The 17,079-nt window shown below is 44.3% G+C and overlaps 1 protein-coding gene across 6 annotated transcripts in view; it reads left to right on the forward strand.

Moving 5' to 3' along the window:
* The window catches only part of DOCK10 (dedicator of cytokinesis 10), a 143,425-nt gene that overhangs the window by 42,309 nt on the left and 84,037 nt on the right, over positions 1–17,079 (forward strand). For 3 of the 6 annotated variants that reach the window (XM_086754227.1, XM_086754229.1, XM_086754228.1), the window contains exons 1-2: positions 1,567–1,694; positions 12,719–12,835. In XM_086754227.1, coding sequence (XP_086610353.1) covers positions 1,593–1,694; positions 12,719–12,835 — 219 coding nt within the window. In that variant the 5' untranslated portion in view covers positions 1,567–1,592. Of the gene's footprint in view, positions 1–1,566; positions 1,695–12,715; positions 12,836–17,079 lie in introns of those variants that run through there. The other 3 variants (XM_086754232.1, XM_086754226.1, XM_086754231.1) reach the window with 1 other exon arrangement.

The following is a 17,079-nucleotide window of genomic DNA, read 5'->3' on the forward strand; positions in this document are numbered from 1 at the left end:
ATCGCAGTGCTGTACTGGTGGCCACTTGAAATGTCTGCATACCTTGGCAAACGGTTTCTGTTGTCTCTTCTGTTTTCTAGAGCCAGACACAGATGCTTTTCACCACTCAGTAGGAGTACGGTGAGATCCGTCTTAAGCAGTCGCGCAGCAGGCTGGTAACGCTCGGTTTAAAGGAGGTGATCTTCTCAAAGCTGAATGACACAGATAATTATGAGATGGATTTTTAATTCATGAAGCGGCACCGTGTTTTCACTGTGGGAGACAAAAGCAAACTCATCAGACCGCTGTGTTGTTTCGTAGCGCTCACATCAGACACGCTGGGCTCGGTGCGACTGCTCTCCTGGCACCCAGATCCTGCGTGTGGGACAGTCGTGTGGAAATTCTGCAGAGGTTTGGTACTTTGGATCAAATGTTAGTAACGCTGAAAAAGGCGTGGAAGACTTCATAAAATTATTTGTTGGAAACAAAAAGAAAAAAAAATGGCACTCGGGGTAAAGCTGCAGATCTCAGAGTACTTAATTGAAACAAGTTATGGAAAAGATGCTTATCATCCAAATTGCAAAAAATCCAGCATGAAAAAAGCAGAAAAAGCTATCAGTTTGTCTTAGTTATGCACACTGATATTAAGTAAAAATAAAAAACCTCGTGCATGCCACTTAAAGATCGTGTGCACAGGGGAATGCAGCTTTGCTGCTGCAGCAGCAGGATGAAACCTCAGCTGGAACAAAGGAGAAGAAAAGGGTCTGTGTGCGTGCACGTACATGTGTGGGCACTGAGGGGGTTTGTTCGGTTTTAAAAGACCTTTGTGCCCTGCCAGCCTTCGGACGGCTGAGCACTGGGCCAGTCTCCTACCTTAATTCAGGACAGTTGGATCGCCCGTGCCGCTGCTCCCGTCGCCTCTGCGGTTTATATGCTAATATAAATACAAAAATGAATTTTTGGAGATTAGCATATCCATTTCTCCATTTTCCCTTTTTATAACTGTCAGCAGATTTAGGAATTTGCAGGGTGCTTCCTCTCTCTGGATGTTTTGAAAGGGGAACCGGTACTTTGGTCCAAGAGCAGAGGTGATTCCGGGCCCCGGCAGCATGGCCCCGCTGCTGGGTGCTCTGTGGGTGAAGTCTGCTACCCAGGGGCTCGGGAGGAGGTTGCTGTGCTGCCAACGCCTTTTTTTAGCTTGCAGACATACGTACACGTGAAGCAAGAGTCACAGCCGTTAAGGCTTTCGAATCGGGGAGGCTGGTGAGGAGAGAGGATTTGATGGGTTTTGGGACAAAGTTCAGTTGCGAGCGTTTTTTCTGCCACTTCCTATTTTGATTTGCATTAGAGGCAGGGTCTGGGTGTGTTTGTGGCTTAATGAGACACTCTGGCCTTAATAGCAGAATATTATTCACAGGAAGAAATGAGTTATAGCTGGCTTTCTTCTTTCTGCTCAGTTCCTGTGGATACAGCCTGTAGATTTTAGACAGACTTCCTCTTTGAGCAGCGTACGCAGCTCCCCGGTGTCACCCCGCAGCTGCTGAAGGAAGGAGGTTAGAGGAGCACGGCTTTTACAGAGAGATTGCTTTGCTGCTTGAATTGCTACGGGTACGATGAGCTTTCGCGGGAGATTCAGAAGGGAGCCCAGCGAGCTGCGGAGGAAGAGGAGGACTGTTAGGCGGGTGAATCAAGGAGAAATTCACAGGTTGAGCTGCGTGAGTATGCACCCCTTCTGCCGTCTCTTCTACGAAATCACTAAGAAATTATAGGTCAAACACTCTTCAGACTCTTGAAACTGCAGACAATTTTAGGTAAAAGCTTAGAAGCCTTAGGCAGTACTGGTTTTCAGTGTATATTTTAACTTGAGCAATTACTGCAGAAGTCAAACATTTAATGGCTTCCCCAAGAATGACTTGGAGACGACGTCTCCTTTTCTTTATCGCAAGAGGTGTTTGCTTTTCTTCTGCAGTTCCTGTGTTTGTGTGTGCATGCTGGAGGCTCTCTCAAGGCTCTCCTGCATGTCCAGGGTAAGAAAGAATGAGTGATGATACACGGGAGAAGATTATTCTTGTGACTTTTTTAAATAAGAAAGAAAATAACGTTGTGGTTGTAACACCTGGTTGCAGGTTGATTAAGATGGTCTGTGGTTCATCGAGTAGAGTGTTTGGGTTTTGCTTGTGACTAGCTGCCATTTTGGATAGACATTTTGTAAGGAAATTGATCTTTTTAGCAAGGCTACCTTACAGCCTAGTTCCTGCTGCCCCAAGCTATTGGCATATCGCTGAAGATACCAAATTTAAGCTTTGTGGTCTTGGGTCCCAAGAGTGAATGCAGTTGGTGTCGCTGGAAGCATCTAACCCTCTCACTCCCCAGACTTTGGTAGGAGGTAGGCGCTGCTGCTTGACTTCTCCTCTTAAATCCTGGTTAGAAGGGATTTTTGTCATTATTGTACAGATCCTGACTATATGTGAACAGCGCTCGTGAGACGTGGTTGGAGCCTTACAAGAAAGTATGGCTGGAAATAAAACAAAGCAGGAATAGCAACAATAAATAAGAGGCTTGCCTGCAGGTAGAGGAATGTGTTTGTTCGGTTTTGCCTGTATCCTCAGATAACAGGAGCTGAGAGTCGGTCCAATTTAGTGGTGCCAAAGAACCTTTAAGTTGTTGTGATTTCTGAGAGTCAATAAGATGTATCGTACTCTGCCCTAAAACCCAGAAGTGGCTGGCTGCTGCAGTGTCAGGGACACAACTTGGGTTTTCAGGGGAATCTGTGTGTTCTGATTTCTGCTCTTGTCAGGCGTAAGATGGGGTCACTGTGTCACGTTACTCTGCGAGCGTATTTCTCAGTAGTTTGTTTAGCCCTGGGGAAGCGCAGGCACACTTGGCTTTACTTTTATAGCTTGTGACCTGTGTCTTTCTACCCAATATTTCATAATTGGAGCATGTTAAATCTTTGGCCTGTGGGCACTGGGTTGCTGTCAACCAGGAGCCACTCTCTCCTTCATGCATCAGTCCTCCACACCTCCGACGCTGCAGATTTCAAAGGGGTGTTAGCTTTTGCTGCAGCTGTGAAGGCTTTTGTATGCAGGGGTCTTATTCAAAGAGTGCATTTCTTCATCTACTCCATTGTATTTTCTGTCGATGGACTTGTATTATTTGCTGGAAGCTCCTTTTCTGCAACACTAATTATGATGTGATTAGTTTTAATTGATTGTAGGTTGTTGATTGAGCTCGGTGTGGTTGACCAGACTTGGCTCTCATTTACGTTCGGTGTGTGTAGATGACATGATAGCTGGATAATGGATTGGGGGGGTGGCTGATGTCAAGGGAAGGATGAGGATTTTAACATCATTGTGAGAGCTGAGTGTGTAATGGTCATGTATAGATGATCATTTTTACAGATAAAGCCTCTGTGGAAATACTTAAAATTATTTAGCCAGACATGTAGCGTCAAAAATATCTGTAACTGATGAAGAGATAAGTAACCAAAGTGCAGGTAGAAAAAGGGAGATACTCACTGAGTAAAATGGAGCAGAACAGCAGATATATAAGATTTACCCTACAGGAAGGCGACTTATTGCCAAGTACTCTCTAGAAGTCAACTGATATTTTTTAAAAGTTTATTTAGAGCTAATGCAAGCATTTTTGGCAGTTGGTTTTGCTCCAGGAGCTTCTGAAGTGGCTGAGCCCCTTTGAAAAAAGCTAGGTCTGGGACTTCCTACATCAGAATTTTGGTGTGAAGTGAAAACAGGCAATGTGGTTTGCTTATGCGCTGTGTTGCAGCTTCATCATCAGACTTAGAATAGTGCTGAAAGTCTTCAGCATCAGCGCATGATGTAATGAACAGACATTGGAACAGACGTTTTCCCTTTGGGCCTAATAAAAAAAAAAATCTCCTATATACTCTAAAACCAAAAAGTCTGATGAAAAGAAACCTTTATTTTCAAAATAAAAAAAAAAATCGTTTTTTAAGACAATTCTTTTCTGAGCACGGTGGTGTGTAAAGCACATCCCTGTTTAGCAGCAGGTTTGTGCTTGATGAGCCTGACGGGGGGGTGAGGAGCACCCGGCACATCCTCCCGTCTGTCCTGCCCCTGAGCCTCTACGCGTGTGACGGTGGGTAGGTCACTCCATCTCCCTTATCCACCCAGTTTGCACAAATGGAGAGGACTGGTTTCGTCCGATCTTGTTGCTGTAACCAGTTTATTGTTGCTGTGTAGATGCTGAAGGAGTTTGTGCCTTTGCTATGAGGGTCATCTCAGTGCCACTTAATGGCAAAAATTGGGAATATCTTTTTTTCAATGTAGATTTTCCTTAGACTGAATGACTCTATTGTGTATACACAGAGTCAGCAGTGCTGTTTATGTAAACTTTGTATTGGGAGCTTGAAAGCTGTGGTCAAATCCCCTGCGTGCAGGTTGTAGGATGCTTCTGCTAACATTTCCGCTGGCGACCGTGAATCTGCCCACGTGAGCTCACCCTAGAAGAAGTGAACGTGAAGGAAGGAGTGTTCGCAGAATAGCTGAGCTGGACTCACTCTAGAATCCCCTTTGTGGAGTCCCGGGCAGGACCAGTCACTTCTCCTTCCCTGGGGTGAAGCAGCGGCTAACGGGGGAAGTGGCGGGTGGCGTGCTCCAGCTCTGCGTCGGCAGTTCCCCTCCCTTCTTCCCAGTCCCCTCCCAGCGCATCCTACCTGTCTGCTCAGATGTCTCTATGAAGATGAGCAAATCTCGTCTTTGGCTTTTCCTTGCTTTTTTTTTTTTATGAATAGGTTCAGTGTGGTGGCTTTAAAGAAAACCCTTTGTCGCTGTAACTGCACTTTTTTCTTCCTGGCTAAGGTCAGGTAAGGGGAGTGAAGTGGCTGAGTGTTGCCAGGTTAGAGGTCTGTGTAAATTAAACTTTAAAAAAACCCCTTAAGATACTTTACAAGACTTTCTTGTTTTTCCCCTGGAGTGACCTATGGGCAAATATTTAGTCTAGAATTCAGAAGTACTTCTATTTAGAAGCTGTAATTTTTGACATTTTGAAAAGCGAATACATGAAATTTAATTTAAAAACTTAGCAGTTTCTTTAGAGGTCTTGCTGTCAGTGGTATGATAATGCTGGTTTTAGTAATTTTCTGATCAAATGGGATTGGTTTATCCCCTTCCTAAAAAGGGTTTCCAGCTGCTGCATAAACGCAGGGGACAAGTAAGTTGTTTTCATGTTACCTTGTGTATTTTGCAGACTATGCTGGTGGTTTTTTCTCATGTCTGTGATGGCAAGTGCTAGTCATGGAAGGTGCATGCCTGCCCCTGCCTATGCCTTCCAAAGTCACAAAGCACTGCAGCGAGGCTGCAATGCCAGGTGTACAATCATGGTTGAGAAACAGAATTGAGGAAACGTTTATGACTAAATTGAGCATAGCATGAAGCATCCCCTCTCTCCCCTGGCGTGGCTGCTTTGCTGTGTGGTTTTAACCATGACTGAGATGGTTTTACGAGGCCTAGTGCTTTCCGAATTCATAACGAAAGCAACGATAAGTTCTAGCTGGAGAAATAAAAAGTAATAGAAAGAGCAGTCACCCTCGGTCGCATGAGAACGGGTCTCTGTGGTTGGAGTAGTCTTAACCCTGGTCGCTCATCGGTCGGCTTTTTGGAGAAGTTACGCGTCTGGCTGCCGCTGAAGTGTCCGACAGCTGCAGCTGGCCCATCAGTTAACATGGAAATCGTCTGAGTTAGCTCGTCCAGATGAGAGGTGTTTCCATTTTTCAAATATTTAACACTCTTACAATAACTTTTAAAGCTGGAAAACAAGTGAAGTAGACCTTTGTAGGTGCTGATCCACAAAACAATGGTAATTTCCAGTGTAAGCAATTGGGATTCATCCCACCCAGCTGGATTTGTACACAGCAAGTCTCATTTAGTCAAGCAAATCCCATGTTGGTGTCAATCAGAATTTTCTTTGAATAAAGCAGCTTTAATGAAAGAAAATTATTTTTTTTTACTTTCTTTATTCCCAGCAGGATCTTCCACAGATTTCCCTGCTTTTGTGCTGCGTGAGCTAATAGGTACTATAGCATTTTGGAAACTAATTTCTGAATCGCCAGGAATTTGGAGGTTTGAATCTTGTTGTAATTCTTTGCAATTTTCTCTGTACCAGAATCCTGTGGGAACTGGCAATCCCCTTAATGAAATTTATTGGCACGTTGGCTCCACCGCTGACACCAAGGAGTGTGTCACTGGTGCCGTGCAGCCCTGAAAGGCTGGCTGGGCTCTTTCCAAGAGCGGTGCTCCAAGGTTTACTGAAAGACATGACAAATTGAACAGTTTTGGTCCTGATGAGTGTTTTAGGGTGGAAGAGAGGGGATGTCACAGCAAATTTTCTCTGTATCACTAATTTTAATAAATTTGTTGAGTAACATGGCCAGAGAGTTTGTTGACTGTGAATAGATGCATACCAGGCCAAGCAATCGTAAAAATGGCGAGACCTAAAATAAAAGGAGGGACTATGGCCTCCTGGTTCTGCCTGTACTTCCCCGTCCTTTCCCCGAGTACCTTTTGCAGACCCCGAATTGCCTCCCCCGTGCTTGAAAATGCAAAACTTTGTTTTCCTTGAAGAAAATCCATAGCACGATGTGGAGTGTGTTGGGAGCAGAGAGAGGACAGGCCTCTGGAGTGAGAGCGTTTTGAGTCGGCAAGACCCGTCACTCCCAGCTCTACTGCTTGTGGGTGTTGGGGATGCTAATCCCGCAAAAAAAAGCCAAAGAATTTTGATGATTCCAGAAAAAGCAAACAGTTTTCTAGCCTCAGCTTCAGCTCCTTGAATGTCCGCGCAGCTGTGGCTAGCACACCTCGGAGCCGCTGGGCAGCTGGTATCGCTAGCACATCTGAAAGAAAGGGTTAAATTCAGCCTTTACGCTACCCCTCCTGCAAAAGTCAGAGTCCTGACTGCTCTTTAGCTTCAGTTTGGACGGGTTTGGCAAAGAAATACTTAATTCAAATTGGCCCACCCTGGTGGAATGAAATTACCTACGTATATTAACCGTCTAAAAAAGTCTGAAGTCATGTGTTGTGCCAGAGACAGTATTTAACTGGGAAAAGGAAGAACAAAAAGTGTGAGAAGCACTTTAGAAGTAAGCTAATTGATTGTTGTGAGTTTTAGTGGGATTGGGCTTGGTTAACAGTATCATTGAGAAGTCTGTAAAAAATGAAGAAAAGTGATGCTGTTATTTCAGTAAGTGGCCCTTTCTCTTGCAAATCTGTATTTTTCAGTATTTCTGTAATTTCAGTATTTCAAATGTATACTAGAACGAGGTGTAATTTTACACGAGCCGTACCTTGGATGAAGTACAAAATCAGAGTCCTGCTTGATCTTGACCAATCTGGCCATCGCAGTTCTTTGGAGTCTTTTTAGGAACATGCAGTGGATCTTCCTGTCATGGAGACAATTTAGTCCAGGGAACTGAAGTCCCCTAGCTTAAGTTCTTGCTGTGTATCTGTTTCTGTAATTTTTTTCTTCCCGGCATGGAGAAGAGAGGAAACTCATATAAACATCTGTATTAAATTCAATAAATTTTCGATACTCAGGATTTTGTGTCTGGGAATAATACGTCATTAGAGCATCAGAAAATCATAGCGTTTGGTCTGGTTTATTTTCAGAACGGGGAAGTGTTTGTGGTGACTGTCCAGAGACTGGCCTCCGTTACATCGCTTCCTGCTTTAGTGAGCGTCCACAGAAATATGGCTTCAGGAGCACGACATATAGGTCATTTTATCGTATAATGATGAAGAGGAGTACTAGCATCAGTGCACAGTGTCTGTGCAGCTGGAGGCAAGCCAGTCATCATGTCTGTGTCTGTGAAATCGTTTATGTGGATATTTTTGGTCATTATTACTGGCAAAAAGAATGCTTTTGTACCTAGAGCAGGAGATGATGGCAGTCAAGCCGTACGTCACTGCTGGAATCTGGGCTCTTTCACCCCTGTGAAATTAAGTAGTGCTTATCCCTCTGCGGTGTGTTGGCTCCAGTGCTCGTTAGAGATCTCTTCGCTATTCCAAAAGAGTTTGGAAAAGTTGGCTGGACGACACACAGCCGTGCGCTTCACGGCGCTGGCAGGGTGTGAAGTCAGTGGTGCTGCTGTGGTTGCTGTCGCAGGTGAGGAGTCGGAGAGTTGCCTTTTTCCTAGATGTGTTCGCAGCCGTTTCAGCGCAGCTACATGTAATTCATTACTCGTTTGAGATAGAGAATATAAAAAGCATTATAAAAATCCAAGCCAGGATAATTTGATCTTGGCACAGATTGCTAGACTGGTCCGTTTCCAAAAAGAGCAGACAAGTTAAATGGAGAAGAGGCAGCACTGTGGTTATTAAATTAGCTTTAAATCAGCCCTGCTCATTTACAAATCTCTGCTAGTGCTTGCAGGGAGAAATGCGCTAATCCCAACGTCGCTGCTTCTGTCTGCCTGTGGTGGGAAAGCTGAGCAGTCATTCCACGCCTTCTAGAGACAAACTGCTCCCTGAACCGGCTGCCGCTTCCCATCACAAATGCAGTGCTAAGCTTGGCCACATTCCTTTGTCTCAAGGTTTGTAAGAACATGCAGAGTTAAATCATAGACTCACAGAAGGGTTTGGGTGGGAAGGGACCTTCAAAGCCCGTCCAGTCCAACCCCCCTGCAAGGAGCTGGGACATCTCCAACCAGATCAGGTTGCTCACAGCCCCGGCCAACCTGGCCTGGAATGTTTCCAGGGATGGGGCATCCACCGCCTCTCTGGGCAACCTGGGCCAGTCTCCCACCACCCTCAGTGTAAAAAATTTTTGATAGAGGCATTCAATTTATTACACTGTCGTGCTTGATGTTGGCAGGGCATGGACTGGATTGTCTCCACAGTCGGTGTACGGACAAGGAGGGGCTGTTACATACATCTCTGACTTACGGGCGTTGCCGTAATACAGGATTGCATTTTATACAGGATTTTGCTGCAATTCTGTAGAAGGAAGAATGGCATTTGTCTTTGCATCAGTAGGAGAACATCACCATAAATACTGAAGTGCTTCACTGAAAAGTTTTGCAGCAGTTTTGATAACGTCACATCTACTTACATTTAGTTACGTTTCGCATGTGTAAGCTTTCTCATAGGACTTGTCTGTTAAGAAGTTTCCATCAGGTCACGCACTTTGCAGCGCTGAGAGCGAGAGAACTAGTGCTGGGGGAAGAGTGCTGTTCATACGCTCGCTGTGTTTCTCTGCTTCGGGGTTTTCACCAGTTGCATTCTTGTCTCACGTGCGTGACCTTGCAGCTGCCAAGGAGCAGTTTTCCCTGGGAGCGTTTCAGACAGCGATCATGAGTGGCTTTCTGAGTGCTGCCACTTTCTGAAGAGAAAAGAGGCCAACGTGACTTATACCCTGTTTCCACCTGCACCTGAACATCTGTGTGACGTTAATCGTGAAGGAGATGTAGCTGTTCTTCCCCCAACCTCACAGGGATTTCCAGGGGGAAGAAGGAATACCTCCTTGTTCTGTCAGCCCTGGCAAAAAAAAAAAGGGAGTTTCCATTGGTCTAGAGAACCTGGAAATGCCGCACATTTTTGTGGGATTTCCCCATATTTCAAGAGAAGTCCCAAGATTTGTGGGATTCCCCAGTTCACTCTTAGTCTATGGCTTCAACAGGAAAATGCCTACTTACGTCTTTGTTACTTTTTGGTTTTTGAAGAGATTTTGAAAGCTAACATTCTTGGTGTTTCCAAGCAGCATCTGACCTAGATTAGCATTGTGTTCACACGTCTGTTGTTTTGAAGAGTGGACATTTATGATTTCAGTGACATGTGTGACTTATTAAAAGTTGAGCTTGTTGCAAATCCATTAGCCCAATGGTATCTGCTCTGGGAAGAGGGGGTTCTCAGTGTAGTCTATGTCACAAACTCTCTGCAGAAAACATTCGTGTTTGAGTGAAACCGCTACGCAGGAAGAATGCCTGCGTGAAACACTTGTACCTCACAGATGTCCGTGCATGTATTTTTTCACTTTTACTTCGAGTTTTCTTGAAGTGGTTGCTATAACGTTTCCTACTGAAGGCAAGAGTTACACTACTACAAGTTTACTTTCTGCTAAACCTGGACTGAGTGGAGTATCGTTCCGAAAATGAGTGGTGCAGCAGAGATGGTACACTCAGTGTGCACTGGTGTTTTCTCTTTGTGTTTTAACTTCCTGAAACTTATGTCTCTATAGGAATATTTAATAAATAGGTACAAAGGTAGATTTAATGAAGGAGAGCCTAAAACTTGTGGCTAAAGGATACTGCGGTGACTCAACGTAACTTGAAAGGAAGCGAGAGCGAGCTGTGCCTGGTGCGATGGTTGGATGAGCCCATTACATTTCTGTGGGGAACCGCTGTCAGTAAAAGGCAGACTGAAACCTCACTAAAGAATATCGTTGTGCTACTCAACATGAGCCTTTCTTGAGCTGGACTGGATATTTATCTGTTGACTGGTACCAGCTAGGGCCAAGTAGGGGCGTGGGACAGCCTGGAGTGACGTGGCTGGGTTAGTGTGAAGTCTCATGGGTCCTAGCAGGGTGCCTTGTCTTACCTGGACATCACACACTGGTATATGGTCCTGTCACAGAACCTGACTTAAACTTTAAAGCGGTTTCTTCCCATTTGGACCTTTTGTGTTTTACAGTGGCCTTCCTCTAGATAAGGTGGGGTTTTTTTGTGTTAAACAATCTCAAGTTTTTTTATTCTGATTCAATTTCCCTTTCATAACTCTACGGCAAGACAGGCAACTGTCGTTGTATGTCTCCAGATTCATCTAGGAAGGAATCTAGCACAATATCTCTCTGTCAGAATCCCCTTTGGTTTTAGTTATACAGACAGATCTTTTAGTGGTTTCCTGGGAGTTGGTAGTTAAAGACACAACATACTCAAGTAGGCCAAGTATTGCTTCTGTTTCCTCTCTCTCCCTCGCATCCCACAGCAACATTTATGAAACAGTTTCCTTGGGAAAGAACTTTCCAAAAAGTTGTGTTTATTACTGTTCTGTGTTGATCCTCTCTTTTACAAGTCGTTAATGTCTCAGCATCAGTAGATAGTGCTTCTGGCCTGTGAGTGCTAAATACTAATGATTTTTAGAAGTTTATTAACTCTTAAGCAGGCAAATGGGACTGAGAAAGTTAATAGCCTGAGAAGAGAGTTAATAGACTGAGCTGTTGAAGGAACAGCTCCAACTTTTTAAATCACATCTCCATCCTTGGAGGTTTTTGAGGCTCGTCTGGACAAGGTCCCAGGCAGCTTGATTCAGCTTGTCCTGCTTTCAGCAGAGGGTTGGAGCAGAGGACCGGCGGAGGTCCCCAGTCACTCTGTGATTCGATCGTAAGCTGTTCAGCGATTAAATAACTTTGCAGGAGCACGTGTATCCCGGTGTTTGAATCTATTTTGTGTGGCTGTATTACTGATACTTAATTAAACTCTTCATAGGTGCAGATACCAAAGGGAGTCTTGAGCTTAATACAGAAGGGAAACAGTGTTCACGAGGGCTGGGGAGAAATCTTGAGATAACTTAATTACTAAAAAACCAGCAGCTCTCTAGAACGACGTCAAAAGAGGGAGAGGAGACGCCTGGACCATTATGTGTATAACGGACTGTATGTGAATGATACATATATGTAATCAAACTCGATGGAGAGTCATGAGGTTGTCCATTGAAAAAAAAATGTTTTATGGGGATGTGAAAGCTTTCTTTTCCAATGCATGATGGTTTTGTTTAGGGAAGAGGGAGGGAGGGAAACTTTAGATTGTTCTGGATAGCACAGTGCAAGAGCAGTGGGTAAAATACAGCTTTCTTAATGCCCACCATTGCGTCAGACTGAAAAAGTGTTCTGCATGAGTGTTTTTTGCGTTTGCTTTTCAGTAGTGTCCTCCTCTCTCATCCCCTGCTTTTCCATCCCTTCCAGCAGTCCTTGTGCCCTTTCTCATTTACTCCTTCTGATACTTAAGTCTTTGCATTAAGCAAATGTTGTCCCTAGTACATGACTCTTCATTTGTTTACTGTATTCTAGCATGTCAGATGGGGTTCTCTTTTTCTATTTTTGGGTAGTACTTCGAGACACTGTGACTTTACTCTTGTTTGGCTGTTCTTGCAGGATGGTTTCTTGTTTGGGGCAATAATAGTACTGTTACGATGATGCTAATCCCCTTTCTGATGAGAGAAACCGTGGGGATGGGTGCCGGGTAGTTTATTCCAGGATAATAACCTTGGGTTATTACCAGGTAAGACAATGTGGTGGCACTCACAAGCTACGAGCAGCTTAGGAGGTGGGACTGTGTAAGACAGTGAAGAAATTAGTAGGTTAATTATTCTAAAACATAATAGCTCAAAGTCCTACCTTTTTTCAGTTCAAATTCTGTCTGTCAGTCTATTTGCCTATGTGCATTTACACGAGGAAAGAGAGAGACTGTTCTGAGAGTGACAGGTGAGTGAGTGTGGTGGGTTTCATCTCTGTAACAAGCTGACAGATGCTCTTCACTTACCAGATGGAGAGCAAACATTACAACCAGCCCAGCTTCCTCACTCCCACTCTTCTCGCGTGAGCTCAGCTGCAGCAAGCTGGGAAGAATGGAGAGGGGGAAAGAAGTTATTCGTACTTTGGTGTAAAAAAAAAAAAAAAAAAAGGAAAAATGCAGCAGCCCTCAGTTTATGAAAGCACAGAAAGGCAAATCCGGGTGTAGAGAGATTACCTGATCTTTTATTTTTTTCCACAGCAGGAAAAACCCAAACTCCTGGAGCCTTTGGATTATGAAGCTGTTATCGCAGAGATTGAAAAAAATATTGGGAATAACCAGTTTAAGGATCTGATATTATTCCCCGACGATGACTTTTCAGTAAGTACAAGGCAAATATGTGTTATTCTTTCTTTTAGGTTTGTCTGTTCGTTTATTTATGTTATCTTCATTGCTAGAGGGAGAGCCAGAACTTGCCCGAGGGCTCTCTAAGATTTTCTTAATTTATGCATAATGCCTTACTTCCCTCCCACTAAATTCACTAATTTTTTTCCTCTGACATTTGTGTATGAGTGAATTTACTGTTCAGGATTAAATAAACTCAAAGTCTTGTTCCTAAAAGTACTTCAGGAACTCAGAAAGCATGCTATTCCATAACGTATACTTGTCTGTTTGCTCAGTACAGAAGTGGTTTGGCCAGTGCTGGAATCTCTGCCTACTGTTTCCATGTCATTTAATCATGCTTCTGTAACTTAGGTCCGATCTTTCTGATCCTCTTTGGCCACCAGAATCAGACAGCCCATGGTTCCCGGCCTTCTGCTCAAAGTCAGGATTTGTAGGTGGTGGCTGTGACGTATTTCTAAGCCGTGTTGTTGCTGAGATTAGATTGCATGAGAAAAATAAATCCAAATAGACTTGATTTTTGTTTGATTTGGGGATTATCTTAAATTCTTCTCCAGTGAGGTGTGAGATCTGGCCTCCTGAGTGATGGGGGGTGCAGAGTCCCCAGTGCTGAGACAGGCTTCTGTGGTGGGATGCTGACAGGCAGCGGATCCTGGAGCCCACAGCCGTGGAGCTGCCTGACCTTATCCCAGCTTCCCCATTGCTTGTCCTGGCAATCTGCAAAGAAATGGAGAATATGAAAGTCCAGGGCAGCTCAGAGGGCAGGGGCTGCCTGCCGAACGGCTGGGGCTCGTGCTGCCAGGTAAGCAAGGTGGCAGATTGCCCCCATCTTATAGCATCTTCTTCAGAATCAGCCCATCTCTGGAAAGGTTTAGATTTTGATGAATACACCTTCTCTGATGGCAATACACTTTGATTTGTGACCTGTTTTAACTGCTGTGCGAGGGTCCTTCCCATCAGCTCATGGCACTGCTGTTGTCCGGTGGGGCCGGCTTAATCTCGTCGGCTGCTTTGTTCTGCTCAATGGCTCTGTTTCCTTGGTGGCATTAGCTGAGTTAATGCGCGCGTGGGATTGAGGGAGAACTAAACAGAATATATTTCTTCGTCATCGTTAATTCCTTTATCCATTTTGCACATTTGTGTATTTATGGAATTAAAATTTAGCATTATAAAGCTGACTAGACATACTGTGTGCCTGTGTGCTGTCATAAGGCCCTTGAGCCCTAGATTTAGACTAACTGAGCTCAAGTCAGTGGAGCAAACCCTCTCAGCGAAAGAAGAATCGCGTCCTACTGCTCAAGAGCTCTGCCTGTCAAACCATACTTTCATATCCTTATTTTCATTTTGTTTTGAGCAGTTGCTGCCTGGCTTTTAGTAGCTGCTTCTATTTTGTTTCCTCTGGGTTATGCTTTGCAAGTATTCTGCATAATCTATTTGAATAAAAATAGAAGAGGAAAAAGAAAAAAAAAAGACAGATGAGAGAGGTACTTGTGTAATAGATGTGGCCTGTACTCACACAAGAGCAGAGGTAGGGTCCATATCCTCACAAAAAAAAAAAAAAAACCAGTCTCTTTTATTTTTTTTATCTTCTGTTGAAGGCAGCTGTAGAAGCAAGAGCCTCTGCCACCAGACAAGACTGCAAAGCTTTCATAGCAGACAGGGTTTTCGACTGCAGGGCGTCTATTTATAGCCCTGCTCCTTCCTGCTGAAATATCACCTGTGCACAAAAGCCTGGGTCAGCCATTTGAGTAGAAAGGAGATCCAGGTCTGACTGAATTAGGAGGTGCTCAGGATGGCTCTGAGTGTTATTTAATGTGATAATGCCCCCGGAAATGGTGGACCTTACCGTTTAACTCCTAATGATTACAATTGCTCCAGACTTTGTGGCTTGGTGTTGATGCGGCCCCAGATTGGGCCTGTTTGTTAGCACATCCTCTGGGCAAAAGTCTCTCCAGCTTCACTTTTCACCTGCTGCTGGACAAATTACCCTTCTGGTGCTGTGCTGTGAAATAACGGCCAGCAGAAGTTTCTGCAGCAATACAGTGGCAGTGTGGAGGAAGGGTCTGCAGAGCTTCACAGGAGCTCCCTGTCACACTGTACTTCTTGGTGGTAGTAACCGGGAGTTGATGGGCTTCCTGTTGAATTCATAAAATTGCATGCTCAGTGGTGATGCTGGTAGGTTTAGCCTTTCACATCTTAGTCTTGCACGGATTTCTTGTTGTAGATTTGTACTTCTGCTCCTAAAAGCCTTCAAGTATCCAAGCAAAATGCTTGCTGTACCCTTTCGTAACTGTTTTTTCATCCTTTCTTCATGTCACCATCCTTTGGAAATTCACTGAACCTCCGGTAGTCTCCTCTCAGATCTCTCCAGGATCTCAGGTCTTGCACAGAATCATTGGTGTCCTCCCTTAATGGCAACAGGCTCCGCACCCCTTTGCTTGTGTGGAGGTTTTGTAACTAAATTTATGTGTTGATAAATATAAGTTAATTGTATAAATATGTCTGAATGTCTGATTTGAGCCTGCAATAGAAATAATAATTCATTGCCTAAATTTACGACAGGTTTAAGATTGAAAAGCTTACCTGTGTAATGCAAAACCTATTGAAGTTCAGTCTGATGTTCTCTTGGCTCTTCTGGGCTTCTGAAAGCCCACTCAGTTGCCTCCCAGGTATCTTGGAGGCCTTGGAAGAGGGGCTGAGTACTGAAACTCTACGTCACTGCAGATGTGACTTCCTTTTTTTTTTTTTTTTTAACTCTGAACAAGGAAGAGCCAAAATCTCCCTGTTTTCTAGATTGTGAAGCCTCTGCTATGTAGACATTGTGCAGGGACAAAAGTCGGTTCACGGTATAACTGAATGCATCATAGAGGGGAGAGGAGAAGAGCAGGCAATGACACTGCCTCTTCTTATGAAACTGAGTGCATGTGCCCTAGGCACACCTCTGAGCGCAGGACTTGGAGCCTTCTTGGAGATAACCCTGGCTTATGTCTAAGATCAGAAGAGCTACGGTGGTGAGATCATGGGTTATTTTCAGTAGCACATGACTTAGCTCCCACTTTCCCATGTGACAGGTAGTATCTGCTCATCCTTGGAGGAGCAGAAATTGAGTCCATCATACTCATGACTGATGGGATCTGAGTTGAGTATCCTTGACGTGCAAGTTCGCATTGGCTGGGAGGAGCAGGAAATCTAGAGTTAGAGGGATGCACTCCAGCTGTTTCACCAGAGAAAGGGAATGCAGTCAGCAAGCAGACATGGCGTGCACAAAGCACAGCCTCTCACGTCGAATGTGACTCGATGAGTGGTGGGGCCAAACCTGTCCTTGATGTCTGCTCTGTGCTTGCGTTCCTTTCGCTTTGCCCCTGCAGCCGTGCCTCCTCGGTGAGCGCACAGCAGCTTGTCACGCACCCCGTACAGCAGCAGCGATTGCAGGGTGATATCTGTGCAGCAAAGTTGCATCTTATCCTGCTTTTTGATTTGATGGCCTAACTCATTTCAGGTTTGGGTAATGTTAAGTAAATCTGTTTACTTTGATGAAAATGGGGCTGAGCAGCTTTTCTTTAGAGATTGAATCTAAACATTAGCGTGCAGGAACGTTCTTGCCGGTGTGTGGTTAGCTCTCTCAGAAGGGCTGCCTTTTCAGGAAGTAAACATAATTATTTTTGATGCATCCGTCTAAAGATTTAACCACAGGTAGCGTGCTTTCAGACTAAAAGCTATGAGAATGGATTCAGAGTGAAAGATGTTTGAAGTGGCTAATGGAATTGGAACTCCATTTTCAAACGCTAAACTCACCGTGCCAGTGGGAAGTAGACGCTGTCTGAAAATGTTATTGCTAATCGATCATTGATAAGGAGCCATATTAACTTGTGGCTTTCACTGTAGAAAGTGGCCGTAAGGAGAAGGCGCTTAATTAAACAGCACCTTGTAAGTAATCAAACACCTGGGGCCAACAGTCTACGCAAATGAGACAGCCTGGCTGAATGCCAGAAATCACTGGTGGGTGTAGGATATTTATATAAAATAGATTAAAAAAATAATGCTGAAGAGTTAGGGAATGTAATGGTTTCGGCTGGTACCTGCATTGTTTGGTTATCACAGTTTGCATGCAGAAATGGGAGGACAGCCTCAGATTGAACAGACAATTGCTGTGAAGGCCCAAATATTAGAAAATTAGGCCGCATTCAAAGCACTTTTATAAACGCTGAATTCTGTGATTAAAA

Source organism: Chlamydotis macqueenii, chromosome 9 (genome assembly GCF_036417535.1).
Source record: "Chlamydotis macqueenii isolate bChlMac1 chromosome 9, bChlMac1.mat, whole genome shotgun sequence".
Lineage (NCBI taxonomy): Eukaryota > Metazoa > Chordata > Aves > Otidiformes > Otididae > Chlamydotis > Chlamydotis macqueenii.